This window comes from Geotrypetes seraphini, chromosome 6, assembly GCF_902459505.1.
Source record: "Geotrypetes seraphini chromosome 6, aGeoSer1.1, whole genome shotgun sequence".
In the NCBI taxonomy this organism is placed as follows: Eukaryota; Metazoa; Chordata; class Amphibia; order Gymnophiona; family Dermophiidae; genus Geotrypetes; species Geotrypetes seraphini.
Genome location: NC_047089.1, coordinates 249,827,309 through 249,848,089, shown reverse-complemented (window position 1 = coordinate 249,848,089; position 20,781 = coordinate 249,827,309). Strand labels below are relative to the sequence as shown.

The following is a 20,781-nucleotide window of genomic DNA, read 5'->3' as shown; positions in this document are numbered from 1 at the left end:
GGGAAAGGTTGAAGAGCGCGGACAGTGGCTCCGCCAAGACATCGCTCAACTCCCTGAGCACCCTGGGGTGTAGGTTGTCAGGCCTCATTGCCTTGTTAACCTTGAGCTTTGACAGCTCACCGTAGACACTGCTGGGCGTAAACTCGAAGTTACTAAACGGGTCAACTGAGTCAACCCTTGTCTGTAGCTGAGGGCCGAGCCCCAGCGCTTCTTGGGTGAAGACTGAGCAGAAGTATTCATTTAACAGTTGGGCTTTTTCCGAGTCCTTTTCCACATAGTCTCCGTCTGGTTTCCTAAGACGTACTATCCCGCCTGAGTTTTTACTTCTGTCACTGATATACCTGAAGAAGGATTTATCTCCCTTCTGGATGTTCTTTGCCAGACTCCTCCATGTGGAATTTAGCCTTCCTGACTGCTGTTTTGATGGCTTTTGACTTGGTCAGGTAGTCTGCTCTAGAGTCCTGTTTCCACGATTATTTGTAAGTAGGCTTTGATTTGTCTAGTGCTGATCAGTAGGCAGAGAAATGAATGCTTTGTTGGACCAGCTAAGAGAAGTAGCTATACTAGACATAATGAAGCACAAAATTTGCTATGAAAAATAATGGTAATAGTACCACTTCACAATAGTTATTATAATGCAATCATATTTGACTAGAGGGAGGGCACAAAAAACATTCTCTCTTTCATTTACATATACAGTACTTAATTGCCTCCCCTACATGTTAAAAACAAGAAAGCATATTCTGTTTTCCTCTAAGAAGTCCTTTCACACTTTGGCCTGTAAAAAGATTCTCACTGATGTTAAAATTGAATTGGTCAGAATCTGTGCAGCTGTTTTCCCATCATTGTTTTTTCAGTAACCAAACAAGCATTAGCAAATGACTATCGTCTGGTATCCAATTTTGTCATGAACAAGCTGATATTCCTCTAGAACAGGGGTGCCCAATACATCGATCGTGATCGACAGGTCGCTCGCTCAGGCGACCCCAGTCGATCGCAGAGCGGGTTCCCTTCTTCCCTTCTCTTTTTTCCCCTCCTGACTGGCCCGCCTCTTGAAGAATGCCAGCCAATCAGAGTGCTGGCAGGGCGGGGTGAAAGTCAGTGGCGTACCAAGGGGGAGGCAGTCCGCCCCGGGTGCACAGCCGGCCAGGTCCGGGTCCTCCTGCCCTTCCTTTCCCCCAGTCCGCGTTCGGGGCTTGCGCCTGCCTGGTCCTGTGCCACTGCCCAAATGGTGCTGTTGGTTCTCGCGAGACTCACAGGAGTTGACTGCACCATTCGAGCGGCGGTGCGGGACCAGGCAGACGCGCTCGGGGCTCGTGTCTGGATTTCACTTCCAGCGCAGATGGGGGAGCCTGCCGAGCTGACACCATTCGGGCGGCACGAGACCAGGCATGTGCGCTCGGGGCTCACACCTGCCTATTACTGCCGCGGCAGATGGGGACTTGGGGGGCTGTCCAGCAGGGAATGCTGCCGATGCAGCGCTGGACCGCCAGGATTGCATCAAGGTACCGGGGGGTGAGAGGATGTTTAAAATATCAGGATAGCCATCTAGGGAGGGAGGGAGGGATTTTAAAAGGTACTGAGGGTGGGGAGATGTTTAAAATACCAGGTTAGCCGTCTAGGGGGGGAAGGAGGGATTTTAAAAAGTACAGGGGGGTATGATTAAAAAGGTACTGGGGGGTACATAGGGGGATAATTTAAGGTACTGGGGGTATGGGGGATGGTTTAGGGTACGAGAGGGGTATGGGGCCTGCCTGTCACTAAGCCTGCCTGCCTGCCCTGTGCCCTGTCCCTGCCTAGCGGCAGTGGTTTGGGAGAGGGCAGGGAGACAGAAGGAAAGAAGGGAAACAGAAAAAAAGAAAGGGGGCATGAAGAGAGAAAAAAAGAAAGGGAGGCAGGGAGAAAGAAAGGGAAGGGAGAGAGGAAGAAAAAGTTGGGGGAGGGAATGAGGTCTGGAGGAGAGGAAGCATACAGGCTGAAAGAAGGGAAGAAAGATTGGATGCACAGTCAGAAGAAGAAAGTGCAACCAGAGACTCATGAAATCACCAGACAACAAGGTAGGAAAAATTATTTTATTTTAAATTTAGTGATCAAAATGTGTCTGAATTTATATCTGCTGTCTATATTTTACACTATGGCCCCCTTTTACTAAACCGCAATAGCGGTTTTTAGGGCAGGGAGCCTATGAGCGTCGAGAGCAGCGCTGGGCATTAAGTGCAGCTCCCTGCGCTAAAAACTGCTATTGTGGTTTAGTAAAAAAAGGGGGGGGGGTATATTTGTCTATTTTTGTATGGTTGTTACTGAGGTGACAGTGCATAGAATCATCTGCCTTGACCTCTTTCTCAGCGTACAGTGTGCTTTGTGTGTGTTTTTTTAATTTTATTGTTGGTAGATCATTTTGACTAGCCCAAGCCCAAAAAGTGTGGGCACCCCTGCTCTAGACAGTAAAGCATAGACATTATTATGGGGTGGCAAATTCCACCCTCTAAAAAAATGGCTTGCCACTCCAATTCCATCACTAAAATGGTTTTGACATCCTCTACCTGCTCCATTCCACAGGTCTGGCATCTCTTTACTTCCTCCCCTGCTCCCCCCCCCCCCCAGGCAGTCTGGTAATTCTATTTCCTTATAAGAACATAAGAATTGCCGCTACTGGGTCAGACCAGTGGTCCATCGTGCCCAGCAGTCCGCTCCCGCGGCAGCCCTTAGGTCAAAGACCAGTGCCCTACTCTTCCCCTCCCCCCCACACCCATTAGGTCTCCAGTCTTTGATTGCGTTGTTATCAGTGTCAGTGCCTGAAGCAAGTCACTGCCAGCCAGCTCCAGAAGCAATCACTTTGTCACATCCTGCCTCCTCTGACACAATGTCCTATTCCCACAGAGGCAGAACCAACGCAGTAATTATCTTGGAACCTACCAGCAATGACTTGCTTCAGGCGTTAATAGTGCTAACAGTGTAGCTGAAGGTTGGAGGACTCATGGGGAGAAAAGGAAGAAGAGAATAGAGAATTCCTGGGTGGGGGGTGGAGAGGTGTCTGTTTGTTCAGGGGGGGAAGGGTTGACAGGCAGCAGGAGAGAAGGAACGGAATAGATAATTATTGTACCATACAGACTAGAGGGGAGACTATAAAGATGCACTTAAGGGGAGGAGGGGTATAGGGATGGATGGATAGAATGGAAATAAATGTTTGACCATTGTGTGTGTGTAGGGGGTAAGTGGGGAGAAATTGAGAACAAGAAATTGGATGCAGGGTGAGGAAGAGAAAGAGAAGTATACTAGAGCCAGGGAGAGACGAGGGGAGAGAGTGAGAGGCTGGGATGTGAGGGGAATAGAACAGATAACCCATAGAGGGACTGATAGTTGTTGGCTGCAGGGAAGGTGGAGGGATAAGGGCAGGGACACACAGGGAATTGATGATGGACATGGCGAGAGAAGAAATGCTAAATAGACCGAAAACCCTTGAAAGAGCAGAAAATGGATTTGATTCGGGGTGGAGGGAACACAGTAGAATATGAATGAAATTGTGGAGTTAGGAGAGCAGAGCAGAAGATGGAAGAGACTCGGGTGGGGGTAGAGGAACAGAGCAGAAGATGAATGGAATTTGATGATTGGGAGAATATTGGGGGGGGGGGGGGGGGGGGAGAAAGAGAGAATTTTGAGGAGATTGTTAGGACCTGGCAGTTGGTATGAGTGGATGTGTGTTTGAAATGGTAGGTGGGAGGAGTAAGAGAAAAAGGTGAAATGCTGGGAAAGGTTGAGACGTAATGTGAATGACCTGGAAGATTAAATAGAGGATGAAAAGTATTGAATAGGGTTGGGGATACTGGAGAGGAGTAAGAGAGTAAGGGATGGGTCTCTGAAGGAGATGAGTGAGAGTGGAAATGGAATTAAAATGATGGTGAAAAAGATAGGGTTGAGTGTAAGAAATAGAAAAATGACCTAAGTCAATGGTCTCAAACTCAAACCCTTTGCAGGGCCACATTTTGGATTTGTAGGTACTTGGAAGCCTCAGAAAAAAATAGTTAATGTCTTATTAAAGAAATGAGGTAAAACTCTTTACAGTTTATAAATATTTCCTTTTGGCTAAGTCTTAATAATAATATTGTCATTTATAGCTAAAGAGACATATGATGAAGAAACTGTTTTATTTTACTTTTGTGATTATGATAAACATACCGAGGGCCTCAAAATAGAACCTGGTGGGCTGCATGTGGCCCCCCCCCAGGCCGTGAGTTTGAGACCACCTGCATAGAGGCAAGGGAAGGGTGGAGACAGGAATAAAGCTGGACTAGGGAGGGGAAGTGGAGGGTGGGTGAGTACAAATGGAGAGCTAGAGAATAGGTGAAAGACGGAGGAGGGGATTGTGGAGGAAGGGAGACAAGATGGGGCAATCAGAGTCCTAGAGAGGGAGGTGGGAAAAGCTGGTAGGTAGATGAGGTTATAGAAAGGAAGAAATAGATGAAATCATATGGGCAGAAATAAAAGCAAAGAAAAAAACATAAAAAGGAAATATCAGTGGCAGACAGATGTAGAGATGGGAAAGAAGACAAGGAGTGAGAGAAGAAATTGAAAGGCAAACTTGTAAAATAATTTGGGAGAAGACTGATACAATGAAAGTGGAAAAGAGACCGAGACCAGTCCAGTCAGAAAAACAAAATATGCAGACAAGAGTAGAAATAAAAATGATTATTTAATACCATTTAAGGTGGAGCTGTGACCACTTTGGGAAAATGTATATTTTTTCTGTTTTATAGAATACAAGAGAAATTACATTTTTGTTTCTCTTTTACCAGTATTGCCCTGCTTATACTATCTGGCTTTCTTGGGCAGAGGGGGAGGGAGGTCTCCATTTCAGTTTTTGACTGAATGTCTTTTGTGGTGAATCAGAGGAGGATCTGCCCATGTTCTACATCTGCAACTGAGGTGAAGGATTCTGCTAACATGTAGTGTCTGTAACAGTCCAGCATGTTTTGGTTTCCCAGTAGTAGGTATATTAGTGCTATAGGGCCCAGTGTAATATTTATGGCATTGTCTTTTCATAGGTGTGTTAAGGCTGTTATGGTTTAGTAAGTTTGCTATATAGGTTTTGGCTATATCTTTGCAGGGTTTTGTGATGTTGGTTTCCACAGTCTATAGAGTTTCCACATAAACAAAATACCATCTGATTTAATCAGTGTCTGGCAGTGGAAGGAACATGTGCTGCTCCTCAGGATATAATCTCAATTTGAATATTTTTTTGTGTAAAAAGGGACAGCTCCATTGTTGGGGAATATGGAGTTTGTGATACAAAACTGGAATTTATCTGTTATAATGGCAGTTTAATGTGGGAGCTGAAACTAACTGGTGGAGGAGGATTTCCTTAGCATAGGCCATAATGTCTTATTTTGCTAATTTAAAAAGTGGAAGGGGTGTTTAACACTGGGCAAGATGTAGCTTACTCCTCTTCATATCTAGCTTGCTACCATTTACCACTCCAAATATTTCTGTTTGGAGACACCACTGCAGTAAAGTCAGACATCATTCCTTACAGAGCACTCCTCACTTCATATTGCTGCTTGGACTATTCCCTAAAACATTCTGTTGAACCTAAGCACACTACCGGGCAGGGCTCTGGGTTTCTGGCCCAGAAATATATAAGAAAAAGGACCATTTAAATTAAATAATTAATTTATGGAGCATGTATGGTTAGGCAGACTGGATGGACCATTCAGGTCTTTAGCTGCTATCATTTACTTGATACTGTGCTCTGACCAACCTGTCTTTATAACATCAGTAAATATCAAATTTTATGAATCAGGTTACTCCTGGAATATGGACAGCCCTGAGCTTTGAGTCTGACTCAGTCCTGCATGTTGAGAGAAAATGTAACAGTGGTTTCCACAGAGAAAAGGATTGATTAGGCACATAATTCCTCCTATCTTTGAGTTATGTTCCTTTTTGAGGAGACCACTGTGCTCAAAATTGTTCACTTACTGTAGTTCTGAGCTTTGGGATAAGCGTTCCATGCCTGATCAATCAATCCCATGGCCTATGGAAAACATCTGTTACAAGTGAGCAACATTGCTTTTATAAGTAGGGTGGATTTGATTTAAATCACAATTTAAATCACTAGTCAGAACGACTTGATCTAAATCACGCCCTTAACATTGTGAATGGATTAGTGGAATTCATTTACCAAAAAATGTAAGCATTGCATGAATATGCAGCCTCATGCTACATAATTAAAAACTAATCCTTATAATAATTTTGGACAGTAATGTATCTTAAATAGAAAACTATCTTTAGATAGATTTTTTTTCCTCAAAAAAGCATTTTTTTAAAATTTTGTTTAAAAATCATTGATTTTTATCCACCCTGTTTATAAGTAATATGAATGGGTAGCACACACTACAGTAGGCACTTAAACCCAGATTCTATAAACGGTGCTGTCTGCTGCCAAAAAATGGCCGCTGATCACTTGTGAATCATGGCTTTGTGAAAGATGAGCACCGGAAATGTAAGCCAGGGTTTTCAAGGCCTACATTTCTGGCGCCCACCTTTTCATGTGAATTGCAGCTATGGAGGCACTTTATGATGACTAAAACCACTTCTGGCATTAGCCACACCTTCAGTGGCATTAAGCGTCGTAAAGCACCTCCATAGCCTTGATGCAGGCACTATTTTTTGAGGCGCTGGTAAGTGCCTACATTTTGCTTTTAATTGTTTTTAAACTGCATTTTCCACTTTAGTTAGGTGCCTAACTTAAGGTGCGGTTTATAGAATGTGGACCTTATGGAATTACCCCAGCAAATACACACACACAAGTAGGTGCTAGGAAAACAGAGCACTGACTTTTTATGTGATATATTTTTGGTGGTAGAGAATGGTTTCCAGGGATCTCAAAGTCCCTCCTTGAGGGCCACGATCCAATCTGGTTTTCAGGATTTCCCCAATGAATATGCATTAAAAGCAGTGCATGCACATAGATCTCATGCATATTCATTGGGAAATCCTGAAAACCTGACTGGATTGCGACCCTCAAGGAGGGACTTTGAGACCCCTGTATGCACATGTGTTATAAAATGGATGCATAAGCACAAATTCTCATCAGCACATGCACAGTTACTCCTGCTTTGGAGCATATAACTGTGTAAGGGATAGTTGTATATATGGGGATGTAGTCTAGGTCAGGGGTGGGCAACTCCGGTTCTCGAGGGCCAAAATCCAGTCGGGTTTTTTAGGATTTCCCCAATGAATATGCATTGAAAGCAGTGCATGCAAATAGATCTCATGCATATTCATTGTGGAAATCCGACTGGATTCCAGCCCTCAAGGACCGGAGTTGCCCACCCCTGGTCTAGATGGAACAAGAGCAGTATTGTGATGTTCATGCATATTTTAGATAACATACTTCAGTGCACACAAGTACTGTATTTACACCTTCAAAGCAGGTGTAAATTTGTACCTCAGAATTTGGGATCTTAATGGGACAGTTTTGGGTAGTGATTTTATAAAGGCACATAGAGGTGCCTATGTTGTTTTAATAAAATGTATACTTTTAATAAAATGAAACTTTAATAGATGCCTGTTATAAAAGTATCCCAATTGTTTGCACATACATTCAAAGGACAGTAAACTTCTTAACTCTCAAAGGCATTGCAGTCAATCAGTATATCCTGCTTATGGAACTGATGATCTGGGCAGTTTTGCCAATTAAACATTTTGATTAATTATTCTGCAAAAATCATGAATTTTATCTGATTGTTGCCTTGCCAAAAATCCTCAAACTATTATTACTACTATACTGAATATCAAATTAATAATCCAAAGCACAGTTTGTACAATCATTTTCCTTATGACACATCAAGAGAGCGTGTGTATGTGTCTGTAATATGATTGATTAGTTACAACTTGTTTGCTATATGACTTTGAATTTTTTCTTGTTTTCTCAACTGCTTGTTTTCAGAGAAGTGACTCTAGTCACTGAATTTTTTTTCTTGTATTCCCATATAGGTCGTGTAGGTACACCACATTTTATGGCCCCAGAAGTAGTAAAAAGAGAACCATATGGGAAGCCAGTAGACGTTTGGGGCTGTGGAGTGATCCTTTTTATCTTACTGAGTGGTTGTTTGCCTTTTTATGGAACCAAGGAAAGGTTATTTGAAGGCATTATTAAAGGAAAATATAAGGTCAGTGTGGTTTTTTTCCATCCCTTGTAAAGCAGCTATAGTAAAACTGACAGTTTTCTTCTTCATGGTGACAGATTCTTTATTGGATGTTTCATGCTACCTAGAAAAGTCGGTGTCTCACCGTTCTCACTGTTCTACTTGCAAATATAACAAGTGTCAGATTTATTTTTTTAATCTGCATTTGATCTCTGTAGGATTGCAGCACTAGTAACATATAGTAACATAGTAACATAGATGACGGCAGATAAAGACCTGAATGGTCCATCCAGTCTGCCCAACCTGATTCAATTTAAATTTAATTTTTTCTTCTTAGCTATTTCTGGGCAAGAATCCAAAGCTTTACCCGGGTACTGTGCTTGGGTTCCAACTGCCGAAATCTGTTAAGACTTACTCCAGCCCATCTATACCCTCCCAGCCATTGAAGCCCTCCCCAGCCCATCCTCCACCAAACGACCATATACAGACACAGACCGTGCAAGTCTGCCCAGTATTGGCCTTAGTTCAATATTTAATCTTATTTTCTGATTCTAAATCCTCTGTGTTCATCCCATGCTTCTTTGAACTCAGTCACAGTTTTACTCTCCACCACCTCTCTCGGGAGCGCATTTCAGGCATCCACTACCCTCTCCGTAAAGTAGAATTTCCTAATATTGCCCCTGAATCTACCACCCCTCAACCTCAAATTATGTTCTCTGGTTTTACCATTTTCCTTTCTCTAGAAAAGATTTTGTTCTACGTTAATACCCTTCAAGTATTTGAACGTCTGAATCATATCTCCCCTGTCTCTCCTTTCCTCTAAGATATACATATTCAGGGCTTCCAGTCTCTCCTCATACGTCTTCTGGCGCAAGCCTCCTATCATTTTCGTCGCCCTCCTCTGGACCGCCTCAAGTCTTCTTACGTCCTTCGCCAGATACGGTCTCCAAAACTGAACACAATACTCCAAGTGGGGCTTTACCAATGACCTGTACAGGGGCATCAACACCTTCTTCCTTCTACTGGCTACGCCTCTCTTTATACAGCCCAGCATCCTTCTGGCAGCAGCCACTACCTTGTCACACAGTTTTTTCGCCTTTAGATCTTCGGACATTATCACCCCAAGGTCCCTCTCCCCGTCCGTGCATATCAGCTTCTCTCCTCCCAGCATATATGGTTCCTTCCTATTATTAATCCCCAAGTGCATTACTCTGCATTTCTTTGCATTGAATTTTAGTTGCCAGGCATTAAACCATTCCTCTAACTTTTGCAGATCCTTTTTCATATTTTCCACTCCCTCTTCAGTGTCTACTCTGTTACAAATCTTGGTATCATCTGCAAAAAGGCACACTTTTCCTTCTAACCCTTCAGCAATGTCACTCACAAACATATTGAAGAGGATTGGCCCCAGCACTGAACCCTGAGGGACTCCACTACTCACCTTTCCTTCCTTCGAGCAACTTCCATTAACCACCACCCTCTGGCGTCTATCTGACAGCCAGTTTCTGATCCAGTTCACCACTTATCCCAGGACAAGCAGGCATGATATTCTCACATGTGGGTGATGTCATCTACGGATCCCCAGCGCAGACAGCTTTTCAAGCAAACTTGCTAGAAGTTTCAAGTTTGCACACTGCACCACGCATGTGCAAGCCTTCTTGCCCACTAGAGGGCGCATCCCCACCTCGTGGTCCTCAGTTCATTTTCATCCGCGGAGCCAGAAGCCCTGTGGAGAATTTGTGCTAATTGTGCCTTCTGTCGCCGCGGCTGTGTAGGGATTTTCGCACGGTCGCTGCGTTTTTTTGTCTTCTTCTTTCTTTATTTTCTTCTTTTCCAAAAAAAAAAAAAAAAAACTTTTTCGTTCCGTTGCTACCGGGGGCTCCCGGTAGCCGTGGCCGAGGAACCTCGCTTGTTCCCGGCTCTCTTTTGGGCCCATGTCCCGGCCCGTAACGGGCTTTAAAAAGTGCGGGCGCTGTGAACGGCTTCTTTCAATTACTGACCCGCACGGGTGCTGCTTGCGGTGTTTGGGGCCCCAACACCCGACGGCGTCCTGCGAGCAGTGTGCCACTTTCCAGAAGCGGGCACTTAAACGCCGCAAAGCCCGCATGGCAGAACTTTTTTCTGTCGAGTCCCCTCCGGGGAAGGCCTCGAGTTCGGCCTCGGCTTCGGCCCCGGCCTTGACCTCGGCCTCGACGTCGGCATCGACCTCAGCTTCGGCACCCTCGGCTTCGCCTCGGGCCTCGATGCCTTCGAAACAGCTGGCCTCTTCCAAGGCCTCGGGTAAGTCTCCGCTTCCCTCCTCAGCTCCAGGATCGTCCAAAAAGCCATCCTCGGGCTCGTCGGCGGGTGGGTCCGCCTCTGTTAAACCCAAGTTGCCCGCGTCCGCTGCCCCGAGGGAATACTCGAGACCGAGGTCGCCCTCCGAGGAGCAGCGGCAGGTCTTGCCACAGGGAATGTCAATCCCTGTGTTCCAAGAATTGCTCCGGGCGTTGATCGCCTCGGAGCTCACCGGGGCCATTGACCAGCTGCAGCAGGCTTCGGCCTCGGCGGCTTCGGCCCCGGAGGCTTCGGCCTCGGTGGCCCCGCAGTTGGCGACCTCGGCCTCGGGTACCGGGGCTTCGGCTCCCGAGGCGCCCACGGCCTCGACCTCGGCGGTACCCTCGGACCCGGCTTCGCGGGATCCGCCTGAGCGTAGCGTGCGCCCGAAGGACAAGGTGCGCCGGGTGCGAAGAATCTCATCTTCGTCCTCGGGGTCCTCGCGAGGTTCATCGCCCTCGGGCCGGTCTCGAGCGAGGCGCAAGCCGAAGAAGGCCAAGCGGTCTCGGACCTCGCCTCGGCGGCGTGGTCGCTCGTCGCCGGCCGGGGCCGATGCCTTGCAGGTGCGGGACCTGCGTGTCGATAACCCCATTTTGTTCCGGTCTCCGGCCAGGGAGAGCTCTCGCGCTTCCTCGCCGGGGCCGAAGGGTCGGGCTTCGGTGCCTCGGACCCCGGGGGGATCCCCGAGGGGTTCCTTCCGACGCACCCGGTCTCCGACTCCGTCGAGGTCGCAGGACTGTGCCTCGTTGGGGTCGGGGTCGGGGAGGGAGCCCAGATACTCTCACGAGGCCTCTCCCTTCGGCTCCGCCGGGAAGTCGCGGTCTCCCTCTCCTCCTGCTAAACCCTCATCCTTTACCAGGTTTGTGCAGGATATGGCGGCGGCTTTGGGTGTTGACTTGTCTGAAGGGTCCACTCACACCAAGGAGTTCTTGGAGGAGCAGGATCTTCCTGCCCCTCCTAGGGAGTCCCCGCGCCTTCCGATTAACAAGGTCCTCTGCCAGACCTTCCTGCGGAATCTTGAGGCTCCTTTGACGGTCGCGGTGGTCCCCTCCAAAATGGAGTCTAAGTATCGCACCCTCCCCATCAAAGGGTTTGAGAAGGGCCAACTTTCCCATACTTCGCTCCTAGTGGAATCGGCGGTCAAGAAATCGCAACCCTCCAGGGTCTCGGCGACGGTCCCACCGAGTAGGGAGGGCCGGACCCTTGACAAATTTGGCCGTCGTCTCTATGCGAACTCTCTGATGGCTGCAAGGGTCCTGAACTATGCATTTTCGTACTCTTCCTTCCTCCGTACGATGGTGAAGGACCTCCCCTCTTTTCGTGAGGTGATGCCGGAGTCGCATAGGGACCGGTTCGCCACCTTTAGTTCGAATCTGACCCAGTTGCGCCTGTATTTATTCCACGCAGTTTATGATGCGTTTGAACTCGCCTCGAGGGTGTCCGCCTGTGCAGTGGCCATGCGCCGGCTGGCGTGGCTTCGGACCCTCGAGATGGAGTCAAATTTGCAGGAACGCCTGGCAAACTTGCCTTGTGTTGGGGTGGAATTGTTTGATGACTCTTTGGATGCGGCGACGGAGCGACTGTCTAAACAGGAACGCTCCCTGGCCTCTCTGGTGCGGCCGAAGCCTAAGGCTCCTGCCCAGCGTCCCTTCCGGCAGCCCCCGAGGAGGTACCCTCAGAAGTCCACACCGGCCTTCTCCAGACCGCCCCCTCGGAGACAGCCCCAGCAGAGCAGGGGTGGCCCCTCTAAACCTGCCGCGCAGGGGGCCGCCAAGGCCGCGCCGTCCTTTTGACGGGATAGGCGGTTGGGGGCGGGCCCTCACCGCAATATCGCGCCACCCCCTCCCCATCGGGGGTCGGCTGACGGCTTTTGCCGGGGCCTGGTCGGCGATCACGTCGGACGCATGGGTGCTCCGGATAATCTCAGACGGCTATTCGCTAAACTTCTCCTGTCCGCCTCCGGACTTGCCCCCCGGGGCTTGCCCTCCCAATCGGAACCAGATGGCCCTTCTCCTGGAGGAAGCCAGGGCCTTGTTGAGTCTCAGGGCGGTCGAGGTGGTACCTCGCGATCAGATGGGCCAGGGGTTTTACTCCCGTTACTTTTTGGTCCCAAAAAAGACCGGGGACTTGCGCCCCATTTTGGACCTCCGGAAGCTCAACAAGTTCCTGGTCCGGGAGAAGTTCCGTATGTTATCGCTCCCGGTTCTCTATCCACTTTTGGACGAGGGAGATTGGATGTGCTCCCTGGACTTGAAGGAAGCTTACACCCATGTTCCGGTGCATCCCGCTTGCCGCAAGTTCTTGCGTTTTCAGGTCGGGGATTTGCACCTGCAGTATCGGGTTCTTCCCTTCGGGCTGTCATCTTCCCCTCGGGTATTCACCAAGTGTATGGTGGTGGTGGCGGCGGCCCTGCGCTCGCGGGGTCTGCAGGTCTTTCCCTATCTGGACGATTGGCTGATCAAGGCCCCGTCCAGGGAGGGGGTTATCTTAGCGACCCGACAGACTATCAGTCTTTTGCAGGACCTGGGGTTCGAAGTGAATTTCCCCAAGTCTCAGTTGCGTCCGGCGCAGTCTCTCCAGTTCATTGGAGCCGTGCTGGACACGGTTCGCCTCCGCGCTTTTCTCCCCCCGCCTCGACGGGAGACTCTGCTTCGGTGGAGTCGCCATTGTCAAGGGCAATCGCAGATGTCGGCCCAGCACATGATGGTTTTGCTGGGCCACATGGCGTCGACGGTTCACGTTACGCCGTTCGCTCGCTTGCACTTGAGAATCGCGCAATGGACTCTGGCGTCCCAGTGGCGACAGGATCGCGATCCGGTGTCTTCCCGGATAGCAGTGACTCCTTGTTTACGTCGATCGCTCCGTTGGTGGACCGTCTCTTCCAATTTGTCAGGGGGTTTGCTGTTTCTCGTTCCTCCTCACACCAAGGTCTTGACGACGGACTCCTCTAAGTATGCGTGGGGAGCGCACCTGGACGGTCTGAGGACGCAAGGTCTGTGGTCTGCCGAGGATCGTCGGAGCCACATCAATGTGCTGGAGCTTCGCGCCATTTTTCTAGCTGCGCGAGCTTTTGTCCACCTACTACGCGACCAGGTGGTACTCGTGCGGACGGACAACCAGGTAGCGATGTACTATGTAAACAAACAGGGGGGTACGGGCTCTTGGCCCCTGTGTCAAGAGGCCCTCCGCCTTTGGGACTGGGCGATCTCCCAGAACATATTCCTGCGGGCGGTGTACATTCAGGGAGAGCAGAACCAGCTGGCAGACAAACTCAGTCGTCTTCTCCAGCCGCACGAATGGTCTCTGAACTCCCGAGTACTTCGCGAGGTTTTCGACCGCTGGGGTACTCCTCAGGTGGATCTGTTTGCCTCTCCGGAGACTCGCAAGCTGCCCCTCTATTGCTCTCGGATTTACTCTCCGGATCGTCTCGAGGCGGATGCCTTCCTCCTCGAATGGGAGGGGAGGTTCCTTTATGCGTTTCCGCCGTTTCCTCTGATTTTGAGAACGCTGGTTCATCTCAGATCGACCGGAGCCTCCATGATCCTCATTGCGCCTCGTTGGGCCAGACAGCCCTGGTTCTCCCTACTTCTTCAACTCAGTACCAGGGAACCTCTGCTTCTGCCGGTGTTTCCCTCTCTGCTGTCTCAGAGTCGGGGTTCGCTGTTGCATCCCAATCTTCAGTCTTTACATCTGACTGCTTGGTTTCTCTCCCCCTGACTTCGATTCCGGTGTCTCGGGCCGTGAGGGACGTTTTGGAGGCCTCGCGTAAGGTCTCGACTCGGCTGTGCTATACTCAGAAATGGACCAGGTTTACATCCTGGTGTTCTTTGAATAGTCTGGAACCAGATTCGGTGCCTGTGGCTTCGGTTCTGGAATATCTTTTGCATTTGTCTGAGTCTGGCCTGAAAACGACTTCCATTCGGGTACATCTCAGTGCCATTGCAGCATTCCATCGGCATCTTGAGGGTCGTTCTCTCTCTCTTCATCCTCTGGTGACGCGTTTCATGAAGGGGCTAGTGAATATCCATCCTCCTCTGAAACCTCCTCCGGTGGTGTGGGATCTTAATGTGGTCTTGGCTCAGCTTATGAAGCCTCCCTTTGAGCCCATCGACAAGTCGCACCTTAAGTTTCTTACTTGGAAAGTAGTCTTTTTGATTGCACTCACGTCTGCTCGTCGAATTAGTGAACTACAGTCTTTGGTGGCGGATCCTCCTTTCACGGTGTTTCATCATGATAAGGTGGTTCTCCGCACCCATCCCAAATTTTTACCTAAAGTTGTGTCTGATTTCCACCTCAATCAGTCTATTGTCCTTCCGGTGTTTTTTCCGAAGCCCCATTCTCATCCTGGTGAGGCGGCGCTTCATACCCTTGACTGTAAGAGGGCGTTGGCATTTTATCTCCAACGTACCAAGTCTCATCGGAAGGTTACTCAATTATTTTTGTCCTTTGATCCTAATCGTTTGGGACACCCGGTTTCAAAGCGCACCTTGTCCAACTGGTTAGCTGCTTGTATTTCTTTTTGCTACGCTCAGGCTGGTCTCCCGCTTGCGGGTCGTGTTACGGGTCATAAAGTCCGGGCGATGGCAGCTTCTGTGGCTTTCCTCCGATCTACGCCTATGGAGGACATTTGTAAAGCTGCCACTTGGTCTTCGGTTCATACGTTCACCTCCCACTACTGTCTGGACACTTTGTCCAGAAGCGACGGCCGGTTTGGCCAGTCGGTGTTACGTAATCTGTTTTCATAATTTGCCATCCTCCCACCTGCCCTTTTTTGGTTGGCTTGGAGGTCACCCACATGTGAGAATATCATGCCTGCTTGTCCTGGGATAAAGCACAGTTACTTACCGTAACAGGTGTTATCCAGGGACAGCAGGCATATATTCTCACAACCCGCCCACCTCCCCGGGGATGGCTTTCTTTGCTATGATATGGAACTGAGGACCACGAGGTGGGGATGCGCCCTCTAGTGGGCAAGAAGGCTAGCACATGCGTGGTGCAGTGTGCAAACTTGAAACTTCTAGCAAGTTTGCTTGAAAAGCTGTCCGCGCTGGGGCTCCGTAGATGACGTCACCCACATGTGAGAATATCTGCCTGCTGTCCCTGGATAACACCTGTTACGGTAAGTAACTGTGCTTTTGGGTCCTAACTTCAGCCCTTCAAGTTTGTTCAACAGCCTCCTATGAGGAACTGTATCAAAGGCTTTGCTGAAATCCAAGTAAATTACATCTAGCATATGTCCTCAATCCAGCTCTCTGGTCACCCAATCAAAAAATTCAATTAGGTTCGTTTGGCACGATTTACCTTTTGTAAAGCCATGTTGCCTCGGATCCTGTAACCCATTAGATTCAAGGAAGTACACTATCCTTTCTTTCAGCAACACTTCCATTATTTTTCCAATAACTGAAGTGAGGCTCACCGGCCTGTAGTTTCCTGCTTCATCCCTGTGACCACTTTTATGAATAGGGACCACATCCACACTCCTCCAATCCCCAGGAATCACTCCCGTCTCAGAGATTTGTTGAACAAGTCTTTAATAGAACTCGCCAGAACCTCTCTGAGCTCCCTTAGTATCCTGGGATGGATCCCGTCTGGTCCCATCACTTTGTCCACCTTCAGTTTTTTAAGTTGCTCATAAACATCCTCCTCCGTGAACGGCGCAGAATCTACTCCATTTTCTACTTCCATTTTCAGACAATCTCGGTCCTTCTCCAGGATTTTCTTCTGTGAACACAGAACAGAAGTATTTGTTTAGCACATTTGCTTTCCCCTCATCACTCTCCACATATTGGTTCCCAGCACTGAGTCCTTCATGCATACTTACCTAGGCTTTTTCCTCACTTTATAAATTCCTTCCACTTAATGATAGGCCTTGGCAAGGGACCATAGACTGTTCTTCTGTAATCTGGTATGCTTGCACCCTGACTCTAGCCACTGATTATTACCTTAGTGTAATAACTGAAACATCTCCCAAGGGACAGCGATGCTGCCTCTGCATTATAACTAGCTGACTCAAGAAACTGAAGTCAGGCTTGGGAATCAAGTCAGGTGTCCCCATGTGAAAGTGCTAAGCTGCACGTCCAGCCTTGACAGTCATATTTTTGAATCGACATTGCAAAGTAGCTTTTTCTTAAATTCAGTTTTCAAATTAATATAAAAATCCTCTCAATAAAGAATATTTCAAAGATAAATCATGTAAGCATTAAAACCATATTGGTAGCTTTATTTTTACATGTTGTGACTGTTAACTTACTAATCAAAGTCAAGATGAAATTAATTTGCCTCCCTGATTTTATAAAAGCGTATTCAATAGTGGTTTAATTGTATGTTTCTCATACTGATACAATGAAACATTGAATGGGACTTTTAATATCAAGTTTTGGTCATGTATTTCGTTTGATATATTTTTGTTGTAATGTAGTGAATGATGCTCACTTTTGTGTATGTAACCATACTTGTCCTTTTCATGCCTATGAGGAATAAAAGTTTCAGAATGGATGAGGTTCAGAGGTTGGGTCACTACTTGGCTTCTTGTCACACTCATCTAGTTCTGGTTCTATGTTGGCTAATACTCAGATTCATAGTTGGTTTGATCCATTATTTCCCTAAGAAAATTAGAACTTTTATATCCCTTAATCTGTTAAAATAAAGCTTTGGCTACATTAGCCTATTCACTGATAACATGAGCCAGGTGTCTTGTCAGTCAAAATCAAGAATGAAGTTATGTATATTTGCCAGTAGATACTGTTTCAAGTTATATATGGATATTCAGTGGCACAAACCAGAATGGATAAAAATCAATGATTATTTTTTAAAAATTAGGGTTTTTAATTTAAATTGTATTTTTTTTAAATAAAATGCTTTTTTGAGGAAAATTTTATCTAAAGATAGTTTTCTATTTAAAATACATTATAGTCCACAGAAATAAGGATTAGGTTTTAATTATGTAGCATAAGGCTCAATATTCATGCAATGTTTAAATTTGTCGGTAAATGAATTCCATTAATCTGATCATAATGTCATGAGCAATTTTTGTATTAGAAGATATTCACACACTTAGTTTTGCATTTCTCAAAACTGAGAATTTGTGTCAGCAGAGTAACATGCTTCTTCACAGCAAAAATGTTATAAAATATAGAGTTGAGAAAGACCTTGGCATCTTGTTCCTGAGCAAGGAGCTAAGTGTGAGGAGGGAGGGGCAAGCAGTAAAAATGAAAGTGAAATCTTTTGTACAGAATATTCCACAAGTATTAGGATCTTTGTGTGTACAGTATAGCCTGAGGTTTATCATATTATTCTCTCCTTGGAGGAGAAAACCTATAATGGCAGCAGGCCATGAAAGAGACTCAGTTTGGGAATATTTTAATGAAGTTCCTCTACTTACGGGCAAAGCAGGCATGCGTTCACAATGCAAACACTGCAACAAAGAAATGGGCCTGGTAGCCCAAAAGAAACAACATCATGGGAAGTGCTTTGATGAAGATGACAAAAAGAACATGTTTGGAAAAGGCAAGTTCTTCAGGTTGGTAAATGTTTTGATTTTGTCATATTTCTTAGACTGCCTTGAGGAATTATCGTATTTGAGCAAAAATATATTTATTACTGCTTGTTACCGTCGTTTTCATTCAGTTGTTATGAAGAAATGAGCAAAAATTCCTTTTTTGGGCAATACCGAGTGGCAGTGAATACAATGAGTAATACTAAATAAGCAGAAATGGTATCAATAGTAAAATAACAGCATTGACTTTTTTGTTTAGGGGAATCTATCATCAACCTAAAGGATTCTGGAAACTATCTACCTTTGAGATATCATCGTCCTCTCTTTCCTACCTGATCTCTCTCTCTCTCTCTCTCCTCCCTTCTAACCTCTCCCTCTTCTCTGCCTGCAACTCTGATAAAAGTTGTAAATCCGCGTGTCATCGCAGATCTTAATTAATTGATGTGAACCGCCTAGAACTCGCTGGGTATGGCGGTATACAAGAATAAAATTATTATTATTATTATTATCCTCCTGCTCTACAGTTTGAATTATCTGTCCAGGATAGTGTTTCAGTCACATCATATACAAAATATATCAACAGTATATCACCTAAAAGAAAGAAAAAAATCCAACCATCCATGAACCATCGTAGATAAGTTTATAATAAAAAAAAAAAATCAGCAGATTAGAAAAAGAGGTAATTGATGAAAAAATTGCCCAGTTTGTTTATGTGACAAACTCTTCTTCTCAAACTGTCTGGATTGAAAACTTCATTAATATGGTTCAATCACTGAGACCAGGATACAGTCCACCCAGCAGAACAGATGTTGCAGGGAAACTGCTGGGTAAAGTGTATGACAGAGAAATGGAGCAATGTTCAACTGGTCTAGAGGGTAAAATTGTTAGCCTAAGTTTTAATGGGTGAAGTAATGTCTACAATGATTCTGTTGTGTGTATGCTTATAAAACAAGAAGGGAATGTCTGTCTTGCAGAAACAATTGATACCTTGAGAAATGCACATACATCAGAATACTTACAGGAGGTAGCCACAAAAGCTATAATAAAATGTGAACAAAAATTGAGATGTAGTACGCAGTTTAGTCACAAACAATGCTGCAAGTGTATCCAAGATGAGAAGAAATTTAAAGAGCATGAAGAGAATACCAAGCTAACATCATATGCCTACAGTGCTCATTTGCTGCACCTCTAAACCAAAGACTTCAGTATCTCAGAAATAAAGATTAATATGTCATTGAAATTGCTAAATACTTCCATAACAATCATTTTGCAGAAGCAGCTCTGAAAAGAATGGGTGGAATCAAGCTAATGCTCCCCTAAGATGCTAGATAGAACTCTGTAGTGAACTGTTTTTGAGCAGTATATCAAGAACTGCCTAGTCAGATGACAGTTTATGAACAAAATCAAAAGAAAATAGATGGCATTTTACAGTCAAAATCCTCAACATCAGACGTAAGAGAAATGTTGAAGATATGCTGAGAATCCTGAAACCCATTTCTGAAGCTTTAAACAAAATACAGAAAAATAGCTGTCTTATTGATGATTCTGTTGAAATTTGGAAGAAACTGAGTGAGCTCTTAAAAATGGAACTGTACAATAACAGAATTAAATTACAAGCGTTAAAAAAACAAATTGGATAAGCATTGTCTTCAGCATATTTTCATGAAAATATTGTCAATGTAGAATCAAACCTTAAGTGCTGAAGAAGAGAAGTTAGCTATGACATGGGTATCCAGGAATCATCTATCTGTAATGCCAAGTATAATAAACTTCAGAGTTAAAGGGGAACCATTCAATAAATGCATGTTTGCCAATGATGTTTTAAAGAAAGTCACATACGTGAACTGATGGAGGTCACTTATTAAGCACTTGGACTTAGAGACTGTTGAAGTAATGATTTATCTTTTAACAGCAGTAGCTTCTTCTGCTGGCATAGCAAGAATATTCTCTTCCTTTGGACTTATTCATTCCATATCAAGAAAATGTTTGGGACCCGATAGAGCAGGAAAGCTTGTTTTTCTTTTCCAGATTATAAACAAACAAGAAGATAAAAATGAAAGAACTACAGAAGACAATAATTTTTTTTAAAGATGTTTTGTATAACCACATCAGTTAACTTTGATGTTTAAGCAAATACAAGAATACATATACTATAATGTAATTGTTTTGGTTAAATTAGACTATTTAAATTGTTATTAATGTAATGATTATTTTTCTCCTTTCAATAAAGTACAGCATAAAAGTTCTCCAAACATGAATGATTAACTTATTAAAATGGAGATAGTTAACCTCACAATAATTTCATAATTATTTATCTATGTATTTCTAATAGTATTACCAAATCAGTAATTTTTGATATAACTGTAAAACTATTCTGAAGAATTAGTTTTCAAAAAATGAAACCTTCATCTGGTTGTAAATGTTAAGATTATACCTGCAAGAATGAATCTTTCTGTAGAAAAACATAATTTAAATCAAGTCTTTCTGACTAGTAACCTTGTGATTTAAAACGATTTGATGTAAATCAAACCTGGCACAACTAAAGAAATAGCATCACTGAAAGCAGGTATGATTTGAAATTTCAGATATATTGGCCACAAGGTTGAGTGTTGATTTCAGTATTCCACTTGCTCATTTTTTCCTACATGTTTAGGGGAAGGAGTAGTCTAGTGGTTAAAGCTGCTGCCTCAGCACCCTAAGGTTGTAGGTTCAATCCCAGCGCTGCACCTTGTGACCCCATAGTTAGATTGTGAGCCCGCTGGGATAGATAGGGGAAAAAACTTAGAGTACCAAATAAAAGAATCTCTTTATTTTAGAAAAATAGAA

The 20,781-nt window shown here is 45.4% G+C and overlaps 1 protein-coding gene across 11 annotated transcripts in view; it reads left to right on the top strand.

Moving 5' to 3' along the window:
• The window catches only part of CASK (calcium/calmodulin dependent serine protein kinase), a 770,397-nt gene that overhangs the window by 223,640 nt on the left and 525,976 nt on the right, over window positions 1-20,781 (top strand). For all 11 annotated transcript variants that reach the window (XM_033947671.1, XM_033947669.1, XM_033947668.1 and 8 more), the window contains exon 7: window positions 7,993-8,168. In XM_033947671.1, the coding sequence (XP_033803562.1) occupies window positions 7,993-8,168 (176 nt within the window). The remainder of the gene's footprint in view (window positions 1-7,992; window positions 8,169-20,781) is intronic.